Source organism: Dreissena polymorpha, chromosome 14 (assembly GCF_020536995.1).
Source record: "Dreissena polymorpha isolate Duluth1 chromosome 14, UMN_Dpol_1.0, whole genome shotgun sequence".
NCBI lineage: Eukaryota > Metazoa > Mollusca > Bivalvia > Myida > Dreissenidae > Dreissena > Dreissena polymorpha.
In genome coordinates, this window is record NC_068368.1 from 59,722,865 (window position 1) to 59,747,033 (window position 24,169).

The 24,169-nt window shown below is 33.2% G+C and overlaps 2 protein-coding genes across 2 annotated transcripts in view; one reads left to right on the top strand and one right to left on the bottom strand.

Moving 5' to 3' along the window:
- The window catches only part of LOC127857996 (uncharacterized), a 161,048-nt gene that overhangs the window by 124,707 nt on the left and 12,172 nt on the right, over window positions 1-24,169 (bottom strand). The window lies entirely within an intron of this gene.
- LOC127857995 (uncharacterized) lies at window positions 16,965-24,168 on the top strand. The gene is made up of 3 exons (XM_052394824.1): window positions 16,965-17,096; window positions 21,944-22,094; window positions 23,463-24,168. The coding sequence occupies exons 2-3, from the start codon at window positions 22,009-22,011 to the stop codon at window positions 24,166-24,168; spliced, it is 792 nt and encodes a 263-aa protein (XP_052250784.1). The 5' UTR covers window positions 16,965-17,096; window positions 21,944-22,008.

The following is a 24,169-nucleotide window of genomic DNA, read 5'->3' on the forward strand; positions in this document are numbered from 1 at the left end:
TAGCAAAACATGATTTATTATTATTTATATAAGACATTAGGTAATAATGTAACATGTTGACCCTCTATATGATATTAAAGGTCAATATTGTGTAACATGTACATTTGATGCAAAGAAGCGCTCATGTGTAGCTTTAAAGTAGAATTCTCAAAAGTTTCATGATATATTGACACTATTTGGAGCAGAAATTAGCCCCATATAAAAAGTAGGTCAGAAAATAAGTTGCTTGTCTTAAAAATAAGAATAAATCCCGACACTGCCCTAGTGTGGTTCGAACAAATGCCCCACAGAAATTGTTTGTTTCATTGAATGATTTTTAAAAAAGGTACCGTTTAAAGTCTATTATATCAGTAAGCATGCACATAGTGAATGTTCATGTAAATTTCATTTTCCCACTACTACATTTTTCTCGCGCTTGCAAAAAATGTCTTGAGGCAACCGTTTTATTATTTATGTCCTTTTTTACGGAATATGTTTTAAAACAAGGTCTTTGCTTTGTTTAATTAAAGCAAGCATTAAGTAATACTTTCCGATCTAAACATATATTTTTGCAAATTGAATACACTATTAGTCATCATTATGCCCCTTTAAGAACTTATTAAATCAGCTGGATGAATGATAATCATAATTATATCAACATATGCAAACGACAAACTTACCAAGTTCTGAATGCTTTAATTATGTTGCAGCAGAGCTTTACCTTCTGAGTGGGACAACAGATAGGTCGGGGCTCGGGGATTTTATGTTAGACCAGCTTTTCGCTGATGAAAACTTTGATGTAAGTAGGAGTTACTGGTTTATTCATCTGGCTTCAGTTTTGAACCGTCTGTCGGGCTGTATGTCTGTCCAAAATTTTGTATCCTGGCTATATGTTTGTTTTTAATAGATGGATTTTATTATTACTTTGCCCAAATATGAAGCACAATGAGACAAAGTATCGCACACAAGACCCAGTTCCCAAGCCTAAAGGTTGAGGACGCACTTGGACCTTCAATTTTATATTTCAATTTTGTGCACTGATGGACGTGCCGTCCAAATATTAGCCATAAATGGATAAATTTTATAATATCTAGAACTATAGGGATTATACAAATTTTTGAGGGCATGATCATCTGCGGGCGCTCGAAAAATCGTTCCTGCTCGAGTGCGCAGCATGAGGGCAGGAACGGATTTTGAGAGTTCTCACAGATGATCATGTCCGCGAAAATTTGTATTTGTATTTTTTCGCTATAATTGAATAAAAATCGCACATACCAAAATAAATAAGAATATTAGGATTTCAACTTTGATGCAGATCAATGACAACCAACAAGAAGAAAACCACAATGAGGACCATGGTCCGGCAGCAGGGAAAAAGCCATGAAGCGTTGTAAATTCCACTCCTGATTATGAGAACAACCATGGGGGAGTTGACAGACAGGTTCCCATGCCAAAACCATTGATAATCCAGTTTGCTGACTCTGCAGACCATCTTCGTTCGGGGCCAATTGATCCTCATGTACTATCTGACAGTGGGACCATGGGTGAAGGTAAATACTTGGTTACTAAAATAAACCCCAAACCACAATGGTATTCAACCTGGGACCTCTAAGTTTCTAAGTAAATCTTACCATCACTTAAAAAATTACCTCATATAACAAGGCAGTATATTTTAAGTGTCCCTCATATGCCCCCTACTACACATTCAGTCTCCCGCAATTCTTTCATGAATTTTGCCTTCAAATCTGTGGGATGTCTTTCAGACATTTGTTTAAAGTCGCCAGTAAATGCTCATCAGCGTCGCTACAAAATGTATAGCAAGGAAGTATACGTGTCCCTTATATATTACCCTACTAAAGTAGTAGAGGAGTATTGATTTATTGAACGAATATTGTAATTGCCGTTACATTCTTATATAATTCTATATGGATGACTTATTAACAAATAATCCACTTATTTTAAGTTTTAACATTTTACTTTTCAGTTGATGATATAGCCGACAGTGAGATGTCATAATAAGAACTTAACCAGTTAGATGAAATTGTGAAATGCAAATCCACTAAGCAGTCAACAAAATGGGCCATAAATAAGTTTTAGGGTATGTTTTGAAATGTTTTTGCAATACCTGCTGTAAGGAGATTTATTTATGCTTTTAGGTGGTTTATAGGGAAATATGAGTGATATATGTCGCTTGTGAAATTAAATCGATATGCTCCCAAAATCAACAAATATCTTATTAATATAAAATAAATGATGTTTATTCGAATTTTAGTGTCAACAAAACAGTCCATGGTCGAAAACGCTTAAGCAGGAATGAGTTTACACTTAGCGTGTAGTGCATGTTTTATGCCGATTTACTTCAGAGGCATCAACAGCTAACTCAGAATGGCTATTTAATGATTTAGCAGTTTCTTAATATGGATAAATATATAGAAAATTACCACTTTCTTGTGTATGATCATTTAAATACCGGGTGTTAGAAACAGATTTTAAGACTGGTCGCAGTTGATTATTAAGCAAGTTGGCATTCATATTATTTAACTTAAACTTAAATATTGCCAATCGTATTGCAATCAAGCCATCAAGATGGTTGATAACATACGTATGATTATTGAAAAGCAAGTTAAGGTTAGGAAATTCATTTGAATTAAGATCTGAAACTTGTTATGCCCACAAATGAATGCATATAAATTATTGACCATCTGTCGGTCTGTACGTCTGTCCATTGGTGTTCCATTCCATAACTGTGCAAGATATTATAATAATGCATTATTAGGCTTGTCGAATGATCCATATGTATCAAGGGATAATACACGTTTTCGAGGGCATGATCATATGCGGGCGCTCGAAAAAAAAAGTTCCTGCCCGAGTGCTCAGTACGAGGGCAAGAACTAATTTTGAGAGCTCCCGCAGATGTTCATGTCCGCGAAAATGTGTATTTTCGCTATTATTGACATTTGAATCATGATTTCTCCTTTAATTCAGACTTGCTGCAGAAACGGAATATCAAGGTGGACCTGGAGAGTGTGCCTGATGATGAACTAGCGCAAATACTTCGAAAATTCTATGCGGAGGTTCGCACGAATGATGGCAAAATGTATTCTCCGGCAACCATGCATGGTGTAAGGGCAGGCATTCAAAGGACTATTTCTGGGAACCCATACAACAGGGCAGTAAACATTTTTACAGGATCAGATTTCATGCTAGCAAATTATACACTAGAGATGTGCAAACATGGGTTGGAAATGGAAAGCAAAGCATACGCATGCAATTGTAAAGGGAGACCTATAAAAAATGGAGACATATTTTCAAGGGTACAAAAATGACCCTGAAACTCTAACAAACACTTGTTGGTTTCCGTTTTGTTATTTTTTGCCAGGCGAGGACGTGACGATTTTCGTGAGTTGAATGTCGACTCGATTAAAGTGAAAACATGTGATAACAAAGGGGTAGAATATATAACTGAAAGACATGGGGAAATAAGTAAAAGCTGGTAGGGTGGCTCATAAAGTAAGGCATGGGACTATTCACACCAAAGAGGTTATGCCTTAAAAATTTGATGTTCTGAAATTAACCTTGTTCATGTCTCCAAGACTTATCTTTCTAGGTTGTCTTCATCAAACACTGCTTTATTTCAAACGCCTTTGAAGAAATGGAGAGGATCAATAGTGTGGTATGGGAATGCTGTTCTTGTGAAGAACAAACTTGGAACAATTATGAAAAACATCTAATCTGTCAGCAAGTTGTCTAGGGCATACGCAAACCATTCTGTCAGAGCTACAGCAGTTGAAGTCATGTACCACGCTTGAATTGATACTTAGCAAATATGAAAACTAAAACAAGCACAAGACGGAATAATCTCTAAAACATTACATTGAAAACCAAACATCCCAACAAAAACGTAAGTGTGCTGAAGCATAAAGTGCAGGACTTTCAGCCGCATAAATCTGCATATCTGATCAATCAGAGCAACAAAGTAACAACCAAACAATCAACTCATACAAAAGCACCAAGACGCTGACATTTCCAACCATGGGAAACCACACCTTCAACTTCAATATAACAGGAAGCACATGCAAATTCCAATTTTTAGCAAGTTAAGTAGCAGTTGTGTCAGATTGAAGAGATTGAGTTTTGGTCTCATTTTGCAGTTAATTGGAGTGTATTGTTAAAAATGTTTTGTCTTACATTAACAGTGTATGGGCCATACTAGTTATAAACACCCGAAATGACATCAACTCATACTTTTGCTCATTGTCCTTTTTTTGCAAAGCATCTGTACTTTCAGTTTCAGTTTTACTTACGATGCGAAATAAAAATGTCTAAGAGAGGTCCGCGATTGTTGCGCCTAAATATCAGTAAATCGCTAACTTTTTAACATCAGTTTTTTAATTTTTAAAAGTTGATATTATGGAACGTGTCTAGGATTAAATATGTTATGAAAGACCAGTAAATTAAATTTATTTATGATTGTTTGCAGTTTTATTGAATCAATACAAGTATGCAGCTTCTACAGAGGTAAAACAACAATTATTTTAAGGTATTCATGTTTAAAACTCAGTCCACCCTATTTCAAGAACGAAATCACCCTATTTTTTAAAATCAATGTGTGAAAACCCTATTTCCGAAATAATTATCTGGGGCACTTGTCGGTGCAACTGTGAATTTTGTCATGATCGGCTTTATAATAACTTTAAAATTATATCACCTAAATTCATTGAAATTGAGGGATGTCCTCTAACCGGGGAGCTGTTTCTAAGTTACTTTAGCAATGAATTTCATCAAATTAAAAACTAATTGTGTGTACAAAAAGTTTGAGTGAATCGACTATGTAACTGCAGTAATATTGTCCCCTTAATTGAGCAATTATGTCCATCATGAGCTGTTTCGCAATAACTTGCATGTAATCTCTTGAAGCTGAAAGTGATATTATGCGCATTTTTAATGTTGAATTGAGCTGAACAGAATTAACAAGTCAAAAGAGTTAGTTAAAATGTGGTAACTGACCAATCACTAGTATTTACAACTCATCTTGCTACCAGTTCTTAATAAAACTATATATTTTATTCGATATTTTACATGACTGTCCCAGTCCTCTAAGCCGAAATGATCCGTGAAACAAAATTGTGTCTTTGTGTCGTATGAATAAATCTGCACTTAAACTTAATTATTATTTACATCGTACATCGAATCATTTCTGTCGTCAGTTGTCAAAACGAAAGTACGGTTGATATTCAAATGCATTATTTTTCTATTTCCGGGATATTGTTTTAGTATGTTGATGCTGCATTAACAAATATAACTATATATGAAGTGAAAACACCAAACATTAACAACGGTTGCGATAGGCACCTATAATATAGCATTATTATACTGTTAGATGAGCACAATATAACTTGAAAGGTAGTATTATATTATTACTGCAATTGCGCATGTTGATTTATTAGGATTAACAAAGTAATTCCCGAGTTGTGACGCCATCCACTTACGTGTAGATTTATTTAGTAGAAATTCTTCCCTAGTTGTTTCTCTGTAAGTGTTGGGCAAAGGTTAATAGGAAGAAATTAATTCATTATACTGCTGTGTTGCATACATAAATTGCTTTGGCATTGATAAAGTAAACTCAATGTATGCACCCATTATTGATTAAATATGAGAATTTTTATCTGTTAGGATTTTTCTCAGTAATTACCGGTATGTGTAGTTCATGAAATTTAAAAAATGAATGTATATTGTTACAGTGCGATATTTCATATTGAAGATTCGTCAGGATAGACTTGGTAATACCAGAGCTATGACCCCTTTACTGAGGTGACAATGGTAATAAATTACATAAAATTTGAGTAAATGTGGCAATGATTGTCATACTGTAAAAGTGCACATACATGTTTCATAAGGATAATTCTGTTAATTTTAGAGTTATGTCCCTAATATATTAAAATTTTGGAATTATTACCACCCCAAACTGTTAAGAATGAAACTACATGTATTTAAAAATAAATTTGTCCGGTGATGTCAAATGTGGATGATCTCTTTCAATGATAAGTGTAAAGTTAACAAAGTATTCTATGTTGTACTGAAAGAAAGAATGCATAAACATCCTCCTAATTGTATACATGTATTGCCCATTGTAGTTATTTAATATTGTTGAAATAAATTAACATGCATTTATTGAACAATTTGTTGTCTGACTTTGTAAATTTGTGTGGTTTCACTTGCTCTTAATTATTTATGACAAACAGTACGGATGGTAAGCATATTCGACCATAAAGAAATTCTTCAAATTAAAATATTGTGACAGAAGCTGCAAATTATCAAACCAGTAAAATGTTAACATGTTTGTAAACAAATTGGTATGTCATCTGTTATGGTGAAGCTCATGTGTTTTCTTTAAAAGAAACCCGCATGTAATAATAACTTCAAAAATGTTTGAAACCACAAGGCAAAGTGCACAGATATTTTCTAATGAAACGCTTTCTATTGAACCCGTCCAAGATTGTTTAAATTACGAATTATACTCCTGGGTTCAGAATAAGCCCTTCCCTGGGGGGCACATGTTTACCTTATATGTTATAATGTACATTGTATACAGTAAAACTTTACAAATCTCTGAAACCACAAGGCCCAAGTTAAGCTATCAAGTTTGAAATATCACCAAGTGGACCTCTACCCAGATTTTGTCAACTAAAAGAATGTCCTTACGGTCAAAAGTAGCCGCACCGGGGGAAGGTGTGTTATCTTTGTATTCCTATAGTAAAAACATGTTAGAAGAAGATGTGTTTGTGAAACACCACGCCCCCCATATATTTGATCTTTGACCTTGAAGGATGACCTTTATCTTTCACCACTCGAAATGTGCAGCTCCATGAGATACACATGCATTCCAAATATCAAGTTGTTATCTTAATATTCCAAAGTTATGGCCAATGTTAAAGTGTAGCGCAAACAAACCAAACAAACCAACAAACAAACAGACAGGGCAAACAGTAAGACTGGCGGACATACAAATCTCCAAACCCACAAACATAGCTCGATATTTGGCATGAACACTTGTCTATTGGACCTTTACCAAAACTTATAAATCATTCCTAAGGTGTGGAAATTAGCTCCACTCTGGGATTTATTTTATATATTGACACCTGAAAAACAATCTGTGACAGTCACACCATGAGATTAAGAGCAAATAAATTTGACGTGAAACATCTCTACAGGTAAGCAATTCATTGCGGCTAGGGTCATCATGGTTTACTTGTTTATTAAAATTTGTATGAAATATGACGCGGATGAACATAAAGATGCACCTGCACAATCCCGCTTTGTTTAAAACTGAATAAACATCTTAAATATAAATATGTACCAGGAAATAATCTTCAAGCTAAAGGATTAATGTAGACCATCCATAATTGGGAAAAACGGTTATTTCAGAACCGATGTAACTCTTAAGTAATGGTGCCTTATGTGCCTTAATTGATTGAAACAAAACAGGATCTATTATACATAGATGGATTACGTTAATTATGATTTAAGTAAAATATATGAACACGATGGAGTCCTGCAACTTCAAGCAAGTGTTACCTTTGCTATTTATATCAGAGTTTTGGATAGTGGTTTAACATCTGAATTTCCAACACTTATGAATCTTAAACCCTACAATATTTTATAAGTCTGAACTTTTTTGTAATACAAGATTGACGTTTAAAAAAAATATTATCTCATCAAAGTTTTGATTGAAAAATGGAAGAACATGTAGAACTTGTGTTCTGTTTTGTGAATTGTAAAAGCAAGTCGGGCTGTTAAAGTGGGTCTCACTACAAGCCTGTGAGCAAAATACATTTATACGTTTATTTGATGTAGGGCTTCAGCAAATTTCGATTTATTATTTCAAAATTAAAACTTTTATACCGATATTTAGTATTAATACCTACAAAATAGTGTGTTAGATTTACAATGATGTTATGAAATAATTACAAGTATTATACAGTAATTCTAAGACATATTGTCTGTTATTAAAACGACTGAGTTTTCTTTGTGTATTCGAGGACCTATGCTGTCTATCTTTGGTGACTAGATGATATTTTTAGATAGAATTTCTTCTGTGTCTTCTCACTGATGAACAAAATCTAATATGCCAGGAATAAACGAGTTTTTAAACTTACACGATAAACTGGATAAGCATCAGTTATTGCATTCATATGCATATTCTCCATTAGGACTTCTGTCTTCGTTGAGCTCTTCTTAGTGGATTCAATGAAGTTTTTATGAACTTAATGAATATTAAAAACTCCAGCCTTTGACGACTTTCCAAGCATAACTGGGGAACTGAATAAGCACCTGTTCCCTCATGAATGCAGGGATAAAGGCAATGAATATTTAAATCCACTATTTAAATTATACCATCTGCAGTCTCTTGACAACAGCTTTATTTTATTGGCAACGTCAATGAAGTTAATGTTATTTACTCAACACTTTCAAAATACTATGCTGTAAATGTAAGTGTTTGTGTACCTTCAAGCTTCCTGATGTATGAATGAAATACTTGAAACTTGAAACTTGCTAATTTAATGAAACGCCTTTATATAATTATTTTCAATGGCGTTGTACAAAACATATATATGTACATAACTTTGATAAAAAATAAGAGTGATTGATAGCTTTGATACTATTATGAAGCATTAATTAAATATTAAAAATCTAATAGTGTGTGATATAAATAAAAATGCTGTAAGAAACTTAAGCACTAAAACAATGGCGGCTACAATATTCAAACACAGTAAAAGTAAAATTAAATTAAAATAATTTCGTTGGCAGTAAAAATGTTTAGAAGATTAAGTTGGAACGAAATAAGATTCGTACTATTCACATTACTTCTCACACGCTAAGCTACTATATACAAGTCAGAACATTTACTGAAATCTTATATAAAGTGTCCACCACATGTAAAATATAATGTTGTATGTTGTAAAAAGCTGAAAAAAATGTACAGTTAATATAAACGTTTATCTTTAATGGATGAATTTCGTTGCGTGTCCCGGAGTAGTTCTTTGTAATCATAGCAATAGTTTGTATTATATGTCTTAGCAAACAGCGTTAACTTATCAATAATATAATAGGGTAACACGGTTTGTGCGATCATTGAGGTCTAATGAGGAGGAATAAGGCATAGCAAATATAAGAAATCACAGAGAATAATGTGTAATGATAACATATAAACACATTTATGTATGAAACAGCGCTGTTGATATAATCAATTACTAAAAACACAGCAAGGCAAAGTGCAAATCTTTCTGATTGTATTGAACACCGCCCAACATATTTGTACAGTTTTGATTGTTATTGAACACTAGACAACTACATTGAAAACAATATGTAGTCTGAGACAACCCCCATATTCTTGAGAATAGGGGATTCGAGCCAACCTCCGGATTCTTGATAAGGTGGGGGTCACAAGGAGTCCGTTAATTCACTAAAGCACATTCTGCACTTTCTATGCATGTTTTGTACTATAAGCATCAATTTCGTTTCTGTACATCCATGCTTTATATAAGTGTTTATTTCTCTGAAACATCACATCAAGAATCAGAAATTGTTTCTTATTCAGCATGTAAAATTCACTAAAACATATTGGCTACTTACCTTTCGTGACATTGTGTCGCATTTGAAGGTGTTACTAGAGGGGTTAATCACGTGATAGTCAAGACGGCAACGTTCATTCCGAGACAGGTATTTTTCGCCGTTTTATACCCTTTATTACTTGTGTTTATTTTTTAAATGCCGCTCACTTTCCAGCCATATCAGCAAGAAACTCGACTTTTCTCACTGCGGAATTTCTAAGCGGGATGACCAAATAAAAGCTCCACGAAGAAAAGTTGAAGGGAGTAAAGTCGATATATAAAGCGAATTTCAATACGAAATAAACGCTATTCACATGTTAACTGATATGGCTAGAAAGTGAGCGCCATTAAAAAGTTAGCAAAAGTAATGGTTATAAAACGGCGGAAAATAAATGTCTTATCATGGACGTCACCATCTTGACTATCACGTGATTACCCCTTCTGAAATCATAAGTACAATTATTTGCAATTGATTTTGAAACCTATCCATTACTAACTGAAATCCGTTATTTACCAAGCGACTGAATGCGTCAGTTACCTTGCAACTCAAATTGAGGTAAGCAAGGATTTCCTCTCTTACACGTCATATTGATTAACTGGGAGACACGTTTCAGTTAAAGACAGTTAATATGTTATTCTTTGATCGACCTGTGTGCAAGAAAAACATTAATTTCCACTCATATGTTAGTTCTGTTATGTTTGAATATCGGAAACTACAGCGGGAAACTTGCGCAAAGGCAAGTTAAAGTCATCTAAAAAGTAGCCCGGAAAAATGTCAAAAGGAACAGTGAACTTTGATACGCGTAAAGTTCTTTCTTACAAACCACATTACATACTTTTTGTATTTATTAAATGCATTCTGCTTAGAATGCTCTTAAAGAAAATATATGATTACGGGGTCCCTTTGCCCAAAATACAATGTATTGACTTTTTTATTAAGTTGAAGGTTGTACATTTAATACTATTATTATTGAAATTAGTATAAGTGTAAATATTTTGTAAATATTTTGAGCAATCATGATATATGTTTTCTGTATGAAACATGGTCAAATAGTAATAGCGATATAAATTTAAGTGGATATTTAACTTTTAACTTTTTTAGAAAATTCCAACATAAAAAAGCTCGAAGAAATAGTGGTGGCATTGTTTTGTATATTAAATCTGAATTATCTGATGGTATTGAAATTGTAAAAAACCACTATGATACAATTATTTGGCTAAAACTTGACCATACTTTCTTTAATATCCCAAATGATATGTATATATGTGCAACCTATTTATGGGGGCAGGATTCTCCAGTGTACAATACACTTAACGTTGATCTCTTTGAAATTTTAGAAAATGATATTACTTACTATTCTGAACTTGGCCAAATTTTTGTTGTAGGCGACCTAAATAGTAGAGTTGGAAATAAATATGATTATACTGTTCAAGACATAATTAACACTGTATATGATAATGATGATTATTGCCCAGATAACACCTTAGTTAGGGCCTCAATAGATACTTAGTAAATAGTCATGGTGTAAAACTATTAGATTTATGTAAAGCCACAGGTTTACGCATTGTTAATGGCAGAGTTGGCAATAGCTGCAAGCATACTTTTTATTCTCATAACGGTACGTCTGTCATTGATTATTTGTTGACAAAAGAAATCACCTTTTCAACTATATCGGATTTTGACGTGCACGACTTCAATGAATTTAGTTACCACGCACCGCTACATTTCTCTTTGTTTTGTAATAATGTCCCATCAGAGTTTAAGTCATACACTGATGTCAATTATAAATGGGACGATGTTTTACGCGAGCAATTTCGCTCAGGGATTATTTCATTGTTACCTACATTTAATAATATTGTGCAACATATAGATTTTTCAAGTCGATCATCAATTAACGACGTTTTGAATAGTTTTACTGATACCATTCGCAGTGTTGCGGACCCGTTATTTTCCAAAAGCCGTGTTTATAGTACAAACCCTAGTTTCAATGTAAATACCTGTATAAAGCATGCGGAATGGTTTGATCATGAGTGCGTTATTGCACGAAATTTGTACCACGCCGCTTTACGTGTTTTTAACTCTTGTAAAACAGATACAAATAGAGATTGTTTATGTTCAAGTAAGAGATACTATAAAGATTTAATTCGTAAGAAGAAAGCCTCTTGTTATAGACAAAAAATGTTGAATATTGAAAATTTAAGGAAACACAAACCAAGAGACTTTTGGCGATTTTTTAAATCAAAACATAGCGTCATAAATAACAAAATATCTTTAGAAGAATTTACAAGGTTTTTTAAAATCTTACTAATAATATGTCTGATTTTTGTAATACTGAAGCAGAAGATGTACCTATATCTGTTGAAGAAGTTATGTATGCAATTAAACATTTATAACGTAATAAATCATCTGGCAGTGATTGTATTTTGAATGAATATTTTTTTGAATGTGCTGATATTTTATCTGCCCATTTGTGTGACTTATTTAACGGAATCTTTGTGTCGGGTTTCTTTCCCGATAAGTGGACAGAAGGCGTTATAATCCCTTTGCATAAAAAAGGTTCTGTAAACGATGTCAATAACTATAGAGGGATTACTCTAGTAAGTTGTTTTTCAAAATTATTTTCCACGATTTTAAATAAGCGCATCAAAAGTTTTTGCAATGAAAATACTATTATTTCGGATGCGCAGTTCGGATTTCGGAAAGGATATTCGACTGTTGATGCTATTTTTATACTGATGTCAATTGTTCGAAATTATTTAAATGAAAATAAACGTTTGTATGTAATTTACGTCGACATGTTAAAATGTTTCGATAGTATATACCGTAATGCATTATGGCTGAAAATGTTTAAGTCTGGTATTCAAGGCAAATTGCTTAGAATAGTTAAGGATATGTATTCAAATGTCAAGTCTCGTGTTAAATCATGTTCATCTCACTCAGATTATTTTCGTTATGCTGTTGGCCTGAGACAAGGGGAGGTAATGTCACCGATTTTGTTTTCTTTATTTGTTGAAGACCTTGAACTCTACCTACAAGATAGCATTAACTCTGGCTTGAATATAGAAGATATTGTGTCAATTTTATTATAATTTGCGGATGACATGGCTATTTTAGGCAAATCACCAGCTGAAGTGCAAACTCATTTAGATAACTTATACTTATATTGAAATTCTTGGAGGTTAAATGTAAACACTGATAAAACAAAAATAATGGTTTTTCGGAATAGGGGCGGACTAAAAGATAACGAAAAATGGACATACAATGGTAATGTTATTGAAGTGGTTGACAACTTTAATTATTTAGGCACAGTGTTAAATTATACCGGAAGTTTTAAACTTACTCAGGAGCATTTGGTTGGTAAAGCCCTTAAAGCCATGAATACATTATTGTTTAAATGCAATGAATTTGACATAAAACCAAAAATATTTTGTCAGTTGTTTGACTCATTTGTGGGTTCTATATTAAATTATGCTTCAGAAGTATGGGGCTTCACCAAGTCAGATGATATTGAACGTATACATTTGAAATTCTGTAAACGATTGCTGCAGGTGAAAATAAATACATGTAATGTTGCTGTTTATGGAGAATTAGGTAGATTCCCATTGTATGTAAACAGATTTGTTAAAATTGTTAAATATTGGTTTAAGGTTCTCAACAATGAGAATATCATAATGCAAACTGTATACAAACAAGCCTTGAATGATTGTAATAATGGTTGTGCAAACTGGGTCTCAAATGTAAAGAATTTGTTTAATAATTATGGATTTAGTTATGTTTTTGAAAATCCAAACGTTGTACAAGTTAATAGTTTTATCAGCGAATTCAAATGTAGACTTGTTGATAATTTTAAACAAGAGTGGTACGGTAAATTGAATAATAGTTCTGTTTTAGTGATGTACAAAGTTATTAAAAGCTGTTTGGATTATGAAGCATATTTAGACTTAGTTCCCAGACGTTTGCGATTATTTTTTGTAAGTTTAAGAGTCTCTGCGCATCCGTTGAGAATTCAAACGGGCAGATACGCCCAAAATAACATACCACGAAATGAGCATTATTGTTTATGTTGTAATGACTTGGATTTAGAGGATGAATACCATTTTATATGTATATGCCGTTGTAACACGGATTTAAGAAAAAAATATTTAAACCGTATATTTTATATTAACCCATCAGTATATAAATTCCAAAAGTTATTAATTTCCTGTGATAAATCAGTTATTTACAATGTATGTAAATATATCAAAGAAGCTCTTGTTATTAGAAATACGATTTTAAATAATACTGTTTAATACAATTTATTACCGCCTTGGTAGTTTATAAGTATTTGTACTCGTAAATGTTTATTTTATGTTATTTAATATTGTGTTGTTATACCTAGTTACGTGACAGAAAAAATGTATATACTTTAGTATGAAGACGATGTACTTGTGTATAAGTCGGAATAAACTGTCTTTCTGTCTGTCTGTCTGTAAATTAACAATAACAATGGTCAATGTTATGGTATCACGCTGACGTGCCTTCTTTAGTTGAGTTATCGTGTTTCGTGTTTAAGCGTGTTTAAGGCGGGAAAATAGCGCTGATGAGGGATAAAATCAAATAATTAGTAGCCGGAAAGAAAAGTTGAACACAAAACAGCGAATTTTGTTGCGTGTCGCAATTTGTCTTACATATCACATTGTGAACGCTTTTTATTGTTTTATTGCTTTTTGATTAAAATGATCTTAACCTGTGCACCAATAGGCGAACGAACGACAAATTGGCTTACTGGTATTTAATGCACGACTTTGCATTTCGATTATTATTTGAAAATGTAACGTTTAATAGTGATCTGTATAAAATTATCCCTTTAAAGATTCAGAGCAACTCTCTTTACTTAAATTAATATTAAGTTCAAAACTTGTTTTACTATAAAAGTTGTCTATTGACTCAAAAAGGTAATTTATATAGCTCATACACGTTTCAAAAACATTTCATTTATTTATTAACACGAATGTCATGCATTCTTGTTCTTAAATGTTTTCCACTACAATATTTTTTTTTCAAGTTTGTCACTTCTTTAAGAAATAGGTTAACCTGGCACAGTTTTACCTTTGATACATGCTAGTTTGACGATTTAACGTTTAACTTCTAATTTGTACATTATGGTTGATAATACTTTCGAAATTAAATTCGTCAATATGAATAATTTGTGTTTAAGTACTTTTTATGTTTTTGTATGATATGCTTATTATCCTAACAGATATCACGATGAAGCCTACAACTATTCTGACATGATATCTATTGTTGACGATGGCTAAAAACAATTATTATAAATATAACAGTTTCCGAACATTTTAATTCACATTTCAATCAATTAAAGTTCAGCAACTAATTTAGATTCGAATGCATGCAGTGAACAATTGTACAACATTGATTTCTCATCTCTAATAATTATAAATAGTAATAAAATAAAATATAAAATAAGTAGTTGATGGTGTTTTCTTCTGTATTATTACATCTTTATTGTTTAACGTTTAACTCACTGCTGTGCTATGCTTGGTATTGCAATGATCATCTATAAATGACACGTTATGTGACAAAAAGTAAATATAATAAATATTCAAGACGGCAGTAGTGACGTTCGTGCAATCGATTTAATTTGGGGTTTCGGAGGAGGTGGCGGTGGCGGTGGTGGTGGTGGTGGAGGAGGTGGCGGCGGAGGCGGCGGTTGTGGTGGAGGCGGTGGAGGTGGAAGCGGCGGTGGTGGAGGCGGCGCTGGCGTCGGTGGTGGTGGTGGTAATGGCGGTGGCGGTGGCGGCGGATTTGGTGGCCGCGCTGGTGGTGATGGCTGGGGTGGTGGAGGCCGCGGCGGTGGTTGCGGCGGCGGCGGTGGTGGCGGCGGCGGTGGTGGTCGTCGCGGCAGGAGTATGGAATATGCTACAATGTCGAGCGGATGCGCATAGCTGTTAGGGAAAAAATCGTTAATATCCAAAGTTAAAGTAAAAAACATGGCATATTTTTTCCACTGATATGTGTATTTAAAATAGGTTTAAAGACGCATAATAGTGTAATTAACTTTTTAACTTGTCAGTTTTAATTTTGATTTTAATGGTTAAATTGCATTGTGTTTGCCCTTTGTAAGTTTAAATGCACGGTGTATAAGTTATAATGCTAAGCAGAGTCGAATGTGGGACAAACTTATAAAGTTTATATACATACAATTGCGGATTTTTTTTGTTCACTGTACAACTGTATTTAATAAAGGTGTTGTTATCTCAATTTAAAAATGTCAGGTTATTATTATTTTATTAAAATAGTTCAAGTGCAATATGTTTACCGTTAATCTATGTTGGAATATTTATTTCATTAACTTCATGTCACATAATTTGTAAATAAAGCTATTGTTTATTACGCTTTGTTACGTAATTTGTAAAGAAGGGAGTGAATTTACAAAGTAAACATCATAGGATATAAATAGGCTGCAGTAAGCTAAAACCTATGAAATGTCGCAAAAATTTAAAAGTATCTTTGAAACTTATTATTTAACAATTGACTCAACATCTTTTTCATTTTTTTTAATAATAATATTAAACATATTAAAATTTTTGTAAGTTTTCTGGATTAACAGATGCTGTCTAAACACAAGGCAGAAATGTAAAGTTCTCTTGTAGCGTAGTATATGGAAGTACGCATATCCTATAGGCTTCAATGATTTCACAACTCATGACGCGATAAATGGAATAAAAGGACATTTAAACTTAAAAACGTATCATAATATCAAACCTCAGTTTCCAAAAATCGTCATTATACTTTAAATCATATCTATATGGACAGTGTTCATTTTATAACAATACAAACACGATCGACTTTCCCGTGAAGACCACAGGTATTAATTTCTTATTTTTTTTAGGAGCCCAATATATTCAATATAATATATAAAATCATGTTTAATGAGATTTTTTTTTTCAAAGAGCCATGAAAAAAATCCCCACCCTCTGATATTGGAATCATAACAAGGTCATTAACTAGACTTTATTATTATAGATCTGTCTTCGCGGGCCGCAAAAATGTCAAAAATAGCTTTAATCCAAAGCATCCCTTGATCCTCCTATGGGCAATTGGACAACCATTCGAAAAAAGTTAACTTCAAAAATATCCGCCCAGACGTTAACTCACAGTCAGTCGAAAACCGAGCAATATTTCGAGTCCGTTTGTCAACCCGAATAAATCTTCTACAGACTTTCAAACAATATTTTTGACTTTTCTCCCCTTATTCGATAGCTCGCGTCCTATTCATTAAAAACAACGAGGCGTGTCACATAATGCATGCATATGCAACCACGAATACCAAAGAGTTCATTCAAATCGACTTCATTGCGATCAAATTTCGGTGTTTTTTGTTTGTCTCTCTTCGAGAAATATTAACAGACGCCATTCAGCTGCTGACAGAACCGTGAATAAAACGAATGTTTTCATTGGCCAAGACGTTTACCTGACTGGTACCGTTGTTCGCTGCACTTTATATGGTAAGTTGGGGAAAAAGTCGTCCCGCAATATGACCCCAAGTAAACAAGTTTGAACTGTTCCAAATTTGATTTTTTTATGCATGCGTTTTGAATATTGATATTGACGAAAATGAGTAAATATATGACTTGGTAAGTGTTGGTGGAGTTTAGATATTTTATAGCGGTGTGATAAAAGCTTGATACGATGAATTCAGGCTTAAAATTAGACATGTACAAGTACGGTGCATTGCTTTCGTCTTTAACAAAGACCAACTTACTTGCGTTTCGCCGTTAAAAACTATATTTATGTACTGTTGGACATGCTTTCATTACTGAGTATAGTTAATAATATGCACCCTGAATTAAATTTGGAAAATATATGCAAAAAGTAAAGCATTCAAGGAAAAGGAAATGATGTCTGGTGTCATGACTCGTGAATCTGGGGGACAGGGCTTCAAAGTTCAAACCATGAATCGTGGACAACCCGGACCAGAAAAATCGGGCCACGTTTATGATATTTATTAATGTAATTGTTTCTGAAATTGGATCATTTGTATGGGCTATAAACATTAATTGTGCGGTGCCATGGGAAAAGGGACGGTCAGGCAAATATGACCAGCTTGAAAGGGCAGTGTGATCAGGATCCCAGACTTCACAAAAGCTCAGACAGTCGGTCTGACAAGATTAAAAAATCTGTCAGATGAACAGAAAACTGTCAGACCAAGCCATTTATATATATTAGATGTTTTCCTGAATTTTACCAGACAGTCGGTCTGACAAGATACTAAAATCTGTCAGACCGAATAAAATTTTGTCAGACATGTATGTTGAACTTACAGCTTTCGCGAAATATGGGATTTGAGCTGTTCATTATTCAGTCACGCGCTAATCTGGATTCAAACTAATCACAATCCCTATAAATATATTATACGCTGGGTAGCTCATACTTGTCGATAGTTGACTACTTTCTTTTGAAAGTGACTACAGTTTGTTCTTACAATATAAAGAAGTGAAACTCCAGCTGCGGGAGCAGTATTGAATTTTCATTAAAAACAATTAGTAGGTCCTTTATTTAAGGCAAGTGAAGCATTGCCACTGACTGTGTGGTATCAAAAGACAGTGGATTAAAACCTGTCCATTTTACTGTTATAATATAATGTCTTTTAGGTCTGTTTTCCCATGACTCTGTTCAATTATGAATGTGTTATGTTTGATAATGCTCAATAAAATTGTACCTGGGTTGTTCATAAATGAATGGAATTATGTGGTCTAGGTTGTCACATACATGGTCAGGTATCCCTAAATGTGGTATGGGTTGTTCCGGATCTTTTAGTACCAAACCAATAAGTAATATTCTGTCACCTTACAATAAATTTGGGCGTTACAGCTACTTATATACTAAGTTTGGGCCATGAAAATCAAACCTATACAGCTACTAGTTTTCAAGTTACATTGAAGTAACATAAAATATATGAGCAGGATCACAGTAAAAGGGACCTTTAATAAGGCGCTTGTGACCAATTTGGATCCAGATCAGCCTGTGCTTAAAAGCGCAGAATGATGCGGATCCAAACTTTCGCTATTTAGTCAGTGAAACCAAAGATGTTAAGCAAAGAGATTCGATCCAGATCAGCCTGCGCTTGAAATGGCAGACTGGTCGCAATAACCTTAAGATCCATTTTCCTGTTATTGTTCGGGTTGCATGGCTATTGTCAGGGTGGTCATATTAAAAGATATTTATGCTAGGTAGCTTGGTTCTCTTGGGGAATTTTTCTCCAATTTGGGGAAAAACATAATTTTCAGCTTGGGGAATGGGGCCTCGTAACGGCCCCAAATTTTCCATAAACAAGGGCTGTTCAATATAAGGATATCTGATATTTCGGAAGTATCACACATTTGGAGAATACACACTGGAATATAGGGAATCAAACACCCTTTTAAAGTTCATTTAAATAACATAATAATTATGTCACCCTTTTAAATTTCATTTAAATAACATAATAATTATGTCATATAAAGTAACAAAACCTTATCAAATGACTATTGTTTTTATTAATTTTGTCTGAAGCTTTATATTTTTCAAAAAGATTATTATACTATAAGTTATTAAGGACATATTTACTAATAAATTACTAGATCATCATCCATTTCTTTCTTAAATTGTGAGAGGTGAGGAATATTTTTTTTTAATTTTCAAAACTGAAATAAAGGCATACAAAAGGGTAGTATGAAAACAGTGTATGGTATTAAATTGTGTATTAATAGCAATGGGAATTGTATCAGAAAAATAATTATTTTGAGTGAAAATGCCTTTCTCATCATATTATAATTTTATTTCAAAAATTGATAAAATTGTATGGAAGACATGATAAAATGAAGAAGTGGGGTGATAATCTAGTAATTGATTTTAGCAACATAGTTGATCTACATCTTTGACAAAACCTGCTCTATCGACAAAGAACAACTTTCGCATAATTATATAACACAAAGTAAAATGTACTGATATATAGTTCAAACAGAACATAGTGTGCTGCAATATTTTTTCTTAATATAAGAATGAACGAACTGTTTGTTATTACATATGCTATATGAAAAGCATTTCTTTTAAGTAGATAGATAGATATGCTATATTCAAGACAAAAGGCAAAATGCCCATCATTCAAAATAGAAAACAATGCAAAGAAATATATAACTGGTTAATTGTGAGGCATGTTACGTCATGTTAGATATCTGTGCATACATATGGTAAATTCAAGATACAGAAACATTTTGTTTTGATAATATAACACGTTTGGAAGTATTTGGAGGAAAAAAGCAACTTTATCTTTTTTAGACCATAGATTGGGTTCTTAAGGAGAAAAATGTTAAATTATAGCTAAATTACATGGAATTATTTATTGAAAATGTACATTTAAAATTTGAAAAGTATTTTTCGAATAAATTTTAAAGATAAATGTTATATGCTCCAAATATGAGGATCGGAGTACAAAAGATGAGTAAACACACACAAAAAGTTGAGATACTATTAAGACATATATACATATATATATACATATATATATATATATATATATATATATATATATATATATATATATATATATATATATATATATATATATATATATATATATATATATATATATATATATATATATATATATATATATATATATATATATATATGTTTATATATATACACACATAAGTACAATTCTGATGTTTTTAAATGCATTCCGTGCACATAAAAGGAATCCCTTCATCCTGAAACTTGTTCCATTTAGCTTTTGATCTTAACCCAGCACAATTTCTGTGTAGCCATTGGTTACAACTATTACACTGGATCCATTCAACATTTGATTTTCCTTTTGTATGGCATACTTTACATAGTTCTTCATCAGATTCAACAGTTTCCATATCCAAAATGGGTAATTCCAATACTGAAGTAATGGGAATAGCCTCAGAAACATTCCCTCTTGAGGTATGTGTGGTAGGTTCACCACTATCATGTGTTGAACATGAAGACATTGTACTAGTACTTGGGACTGGTTCTTGGGCTGAAGTACTGGCATGTGGCACAAAAACTTCTGTTTTACTCATACATTGTGAGTTTAGAATACCCTCAGTGAGAACTTTAACACTCTCAGCCTTCTTTGATTGTGTTTTTGCTGGCAGATTGTAAGCTTTGCATAAAACAAGTAGTTGCGGTTTTGTCATTGGCTCCAAAATTGCTGTTTTTCTCAGCAGCATGCCTTGCAGTAAAGAATGTGACATGTGTTTTCTGTCAGTGTTGTCATCAGTTATTGTTTTAAAGGTTATAGACTTTAGGGATTCTTCTTTCTTCTTTCTGAGCTGAATTTGTTGCCTGTGAGACATTGTCTTTGCTACTTCAAATGCCTGAATTAAGTCAGCTCTGAATTGTACTAGCATTATGAAGAGGAATTTCTTTATAACTAATGTGAACAAGTATTCCATTATTGATACTTTCTTCAATATTCCATTCATCACTGCTTCAATTTGATGGCTATTCTCTGATGGCAATATCAGACTTTGACCCGTTGATTCCATTGCGTTTGAAACAGAACATGCATGTGTAAAAAGGTCTGTAAGTTCTGTTGACCGTTTGATCTCTGTGAAACAGTGATCAAACAGGAGTTCACCTTTCTCGTTTAAGTTCTTGTCAATGAGTAGAGTTAGGCAGATTTCACATAATTTCACAAAGAATTGATACAGTTCATCTGAAATGTGTGTTAGTCCTTTATTTGTGCATTGTTTTCTTATAGTGTCCATCAAAGAATCTGGATCAGATGTGTTTTTTTTCTTCAGATGTTCCTCTTTTTCGCGCATACCTTGGACAATTGTCAAAACATTAGATGCTTTCTCATACTTTTCCTGAGCTTCTACAGATTTTGAGTACATATGTGTTTTCACTATTGATACCTGCTCTTCTTTTATTTTATGAATACAATATCCTCCTACATATCTTATTCTGGCTTTAGATGCATTTGTCACTTGGCGTTTAGAGATTTCTTTTTCAGCAGAGGGGAACAGCTTCTCTTTTCTTGACAGAATAAACTGTCTTATTGCTACTGTTAACTTGTATGTAATGTACCAATGCCCACTTAATATGTTTGTATTTGGAAAGCAGAGCATACAGTTTAATTTGTACTGAGCACTTATTTGATGTTGGTGGCATTTTTCAATGAACTTTGTAAGTGTCTCTGGTTTCACTTGCACTGGCTCTGTAATATTCATATAATCCATGATAGCATTAAGAGCAAAAAATTCCTTTTCACAGAACTTTGTTATTTCATTCATTCCACTTGGACTTAATCCTTGTATTATATCATTTACCTCTTTTTGTTAAGGGGTTAAAAGAGGTGCATTTGGCTTAATTGAGTTCAGTGTAGATGACACACTGAACCCCTCTGGAATGCTAGTATTCACCTGTACATCAGTGTCAAGTGTTTTAATGACATCATCAAATTCTTCATCAAATTCCTCTGGATCTTCAAAACTGTAAGGCTCAAACTCTGAGTCAATTGTAAACTGTATCTCTACTTCCTCATGCAGTTTGTATCTGAAACAACAATGACTTTTTTGTTTAAAGGTAGTTATAATATTGCAAAATGTGATATACTTACAAAGAGTGGGGAGTGAGCTATAGTATAGTATTTTATACTGAATTAACAGTTTGAACCCTTTTCAGACTACATTAATTTGTGTATTTGTAATGTACATCACATTTAGTAGGGAGAGGTTGCCTGTTCATTAATAGCAAGAGGAAATCCATGCCTTTACAAACCGAGAGTGTTACACATATTCCTGACTATTTATTGTCATTTTTATGTCCCCCACCACTTATAGTGGGGGTCATATTGTTTTTGCCCTGTCCTTTGGTTTGTGTGTGTGTTTGTTTGTTTGTTTGTGTGTTTGTTTGAGTCAAACTTTAACATTTGCCATAACTTTTGCAATATTGAAGATAGCAACTTGATGTTTGGCAAATTGGCATGCATGTGTATCTCATGGAGCTGCACATTTTGATTGGTGAAAGGTCAAGGTCATCCTTCAAGGTCAAAAATCAAAGCGGTGCAGAAGGGGACATAGTGTTTCTGACAAACACATTTCTTTTCTTGAAAGAAAACAGATAACTGCATACATTTTACCACAAGTGGAAGTAACGTAGCCTGGATAGTATAATATTGGGCCATGGAGCCCAATATATTCCAATAAATATATATATTCGTGTTTTATGAGAGAAAAATTGACAATGATCAATTAAACCCTCTGATATTCACTCATTTAATGGGGGAATATCAGAGAATGTGGTTTTTTTCATGGCTCATTGTAAATTTTTCTCCCATAAAACATGATAATATATATGTATTTGAATGTATTTGCCTCCAGTGCCCATAAATACCATCCAGGGTATGTTACTTTCAACTAAGCATTATACATGAATGCAACATGTATATCAGGTACATAATCAAACCACTAGTTCATTTAAAGATGATATTATTGTCATGACTAAGTTAACTATTGACTATTTCCAAGCTGGACCTGCCTATAGAAGGACATTTGCAAACAATTTGAATTCTGATCAGATGCAACGTTGTGTGAATTTTTTATCAGGATTTAAATTGCTCTTCTGGTAGTGTTTTTTAATAAAGATAGTGATTAATATTTTAGGAAATCCCTTGACAAGCATTTCAAGCAGACAATAAATTTCCCAGAATGCAAAGGTTAAAATCAAACATCAACTTTTAGTTTGGTTTATACACTGTTACCCCAAATATAAAACAAGTTTTTTTATACATTATGTATTAATAAAAAGCAATAAGTTGTCATAATGCCAAATTTGATTTTAATTGTTTATTTCTTTTGCAGGATGGTATCTAGACAACAAAGGTCAGATGGTTACGTTGAATTAAATCAACTGTTTGAAACTTTTAAGTTTGAGACACTGGAGGCAGGGTTCCAAATGGACTTGGAAAAGCGTGAATGTTCAGAGATGGTTATTCATTTCTTTAATGTACAGAAAGTAGATAAAAGGATTAGCACAGAAAAGAATATATATGTATATCAAGGACTCACATTGAAGCCACTTGGGGCCATTGTTAACCCAGCAGAGAATTCATTTATCTACATGAATGAGCTTTCAAAGTATCAAGGGGAACATTTTAAAGTGATCTCAATTGACAGCAACAAAGCTATCTTCTCATTGGAAACAGTTTATACGTCTAATGGAAACAAAGTGGAGAAGGTTATAACATTTAACAATAACATTCAGTGGAGCTTGAAAATAGGTGAAAAAGATATTGAGCTCGAGTCATATGGTATAAATGATCACTTCACTTTAGATGAAAATATGCAAAATGTTTTTACTATTTCCAAACAAATAAAAGTCTGCTGTGGTGTTGATGTGGGAAAGTCAACAGTATGCTCTAGATTCCACAATGTGGAGAGTTGGAAAAACACTGATAGTGACACTTCTACAAGAATATTGAGATCAGTGATTTGTTTGAGGGTGGTCAAAATTAATGCAAGGTGCGTGCCAGACATGCAAAATTTGTCAGAAAATGACTATTGCTAAA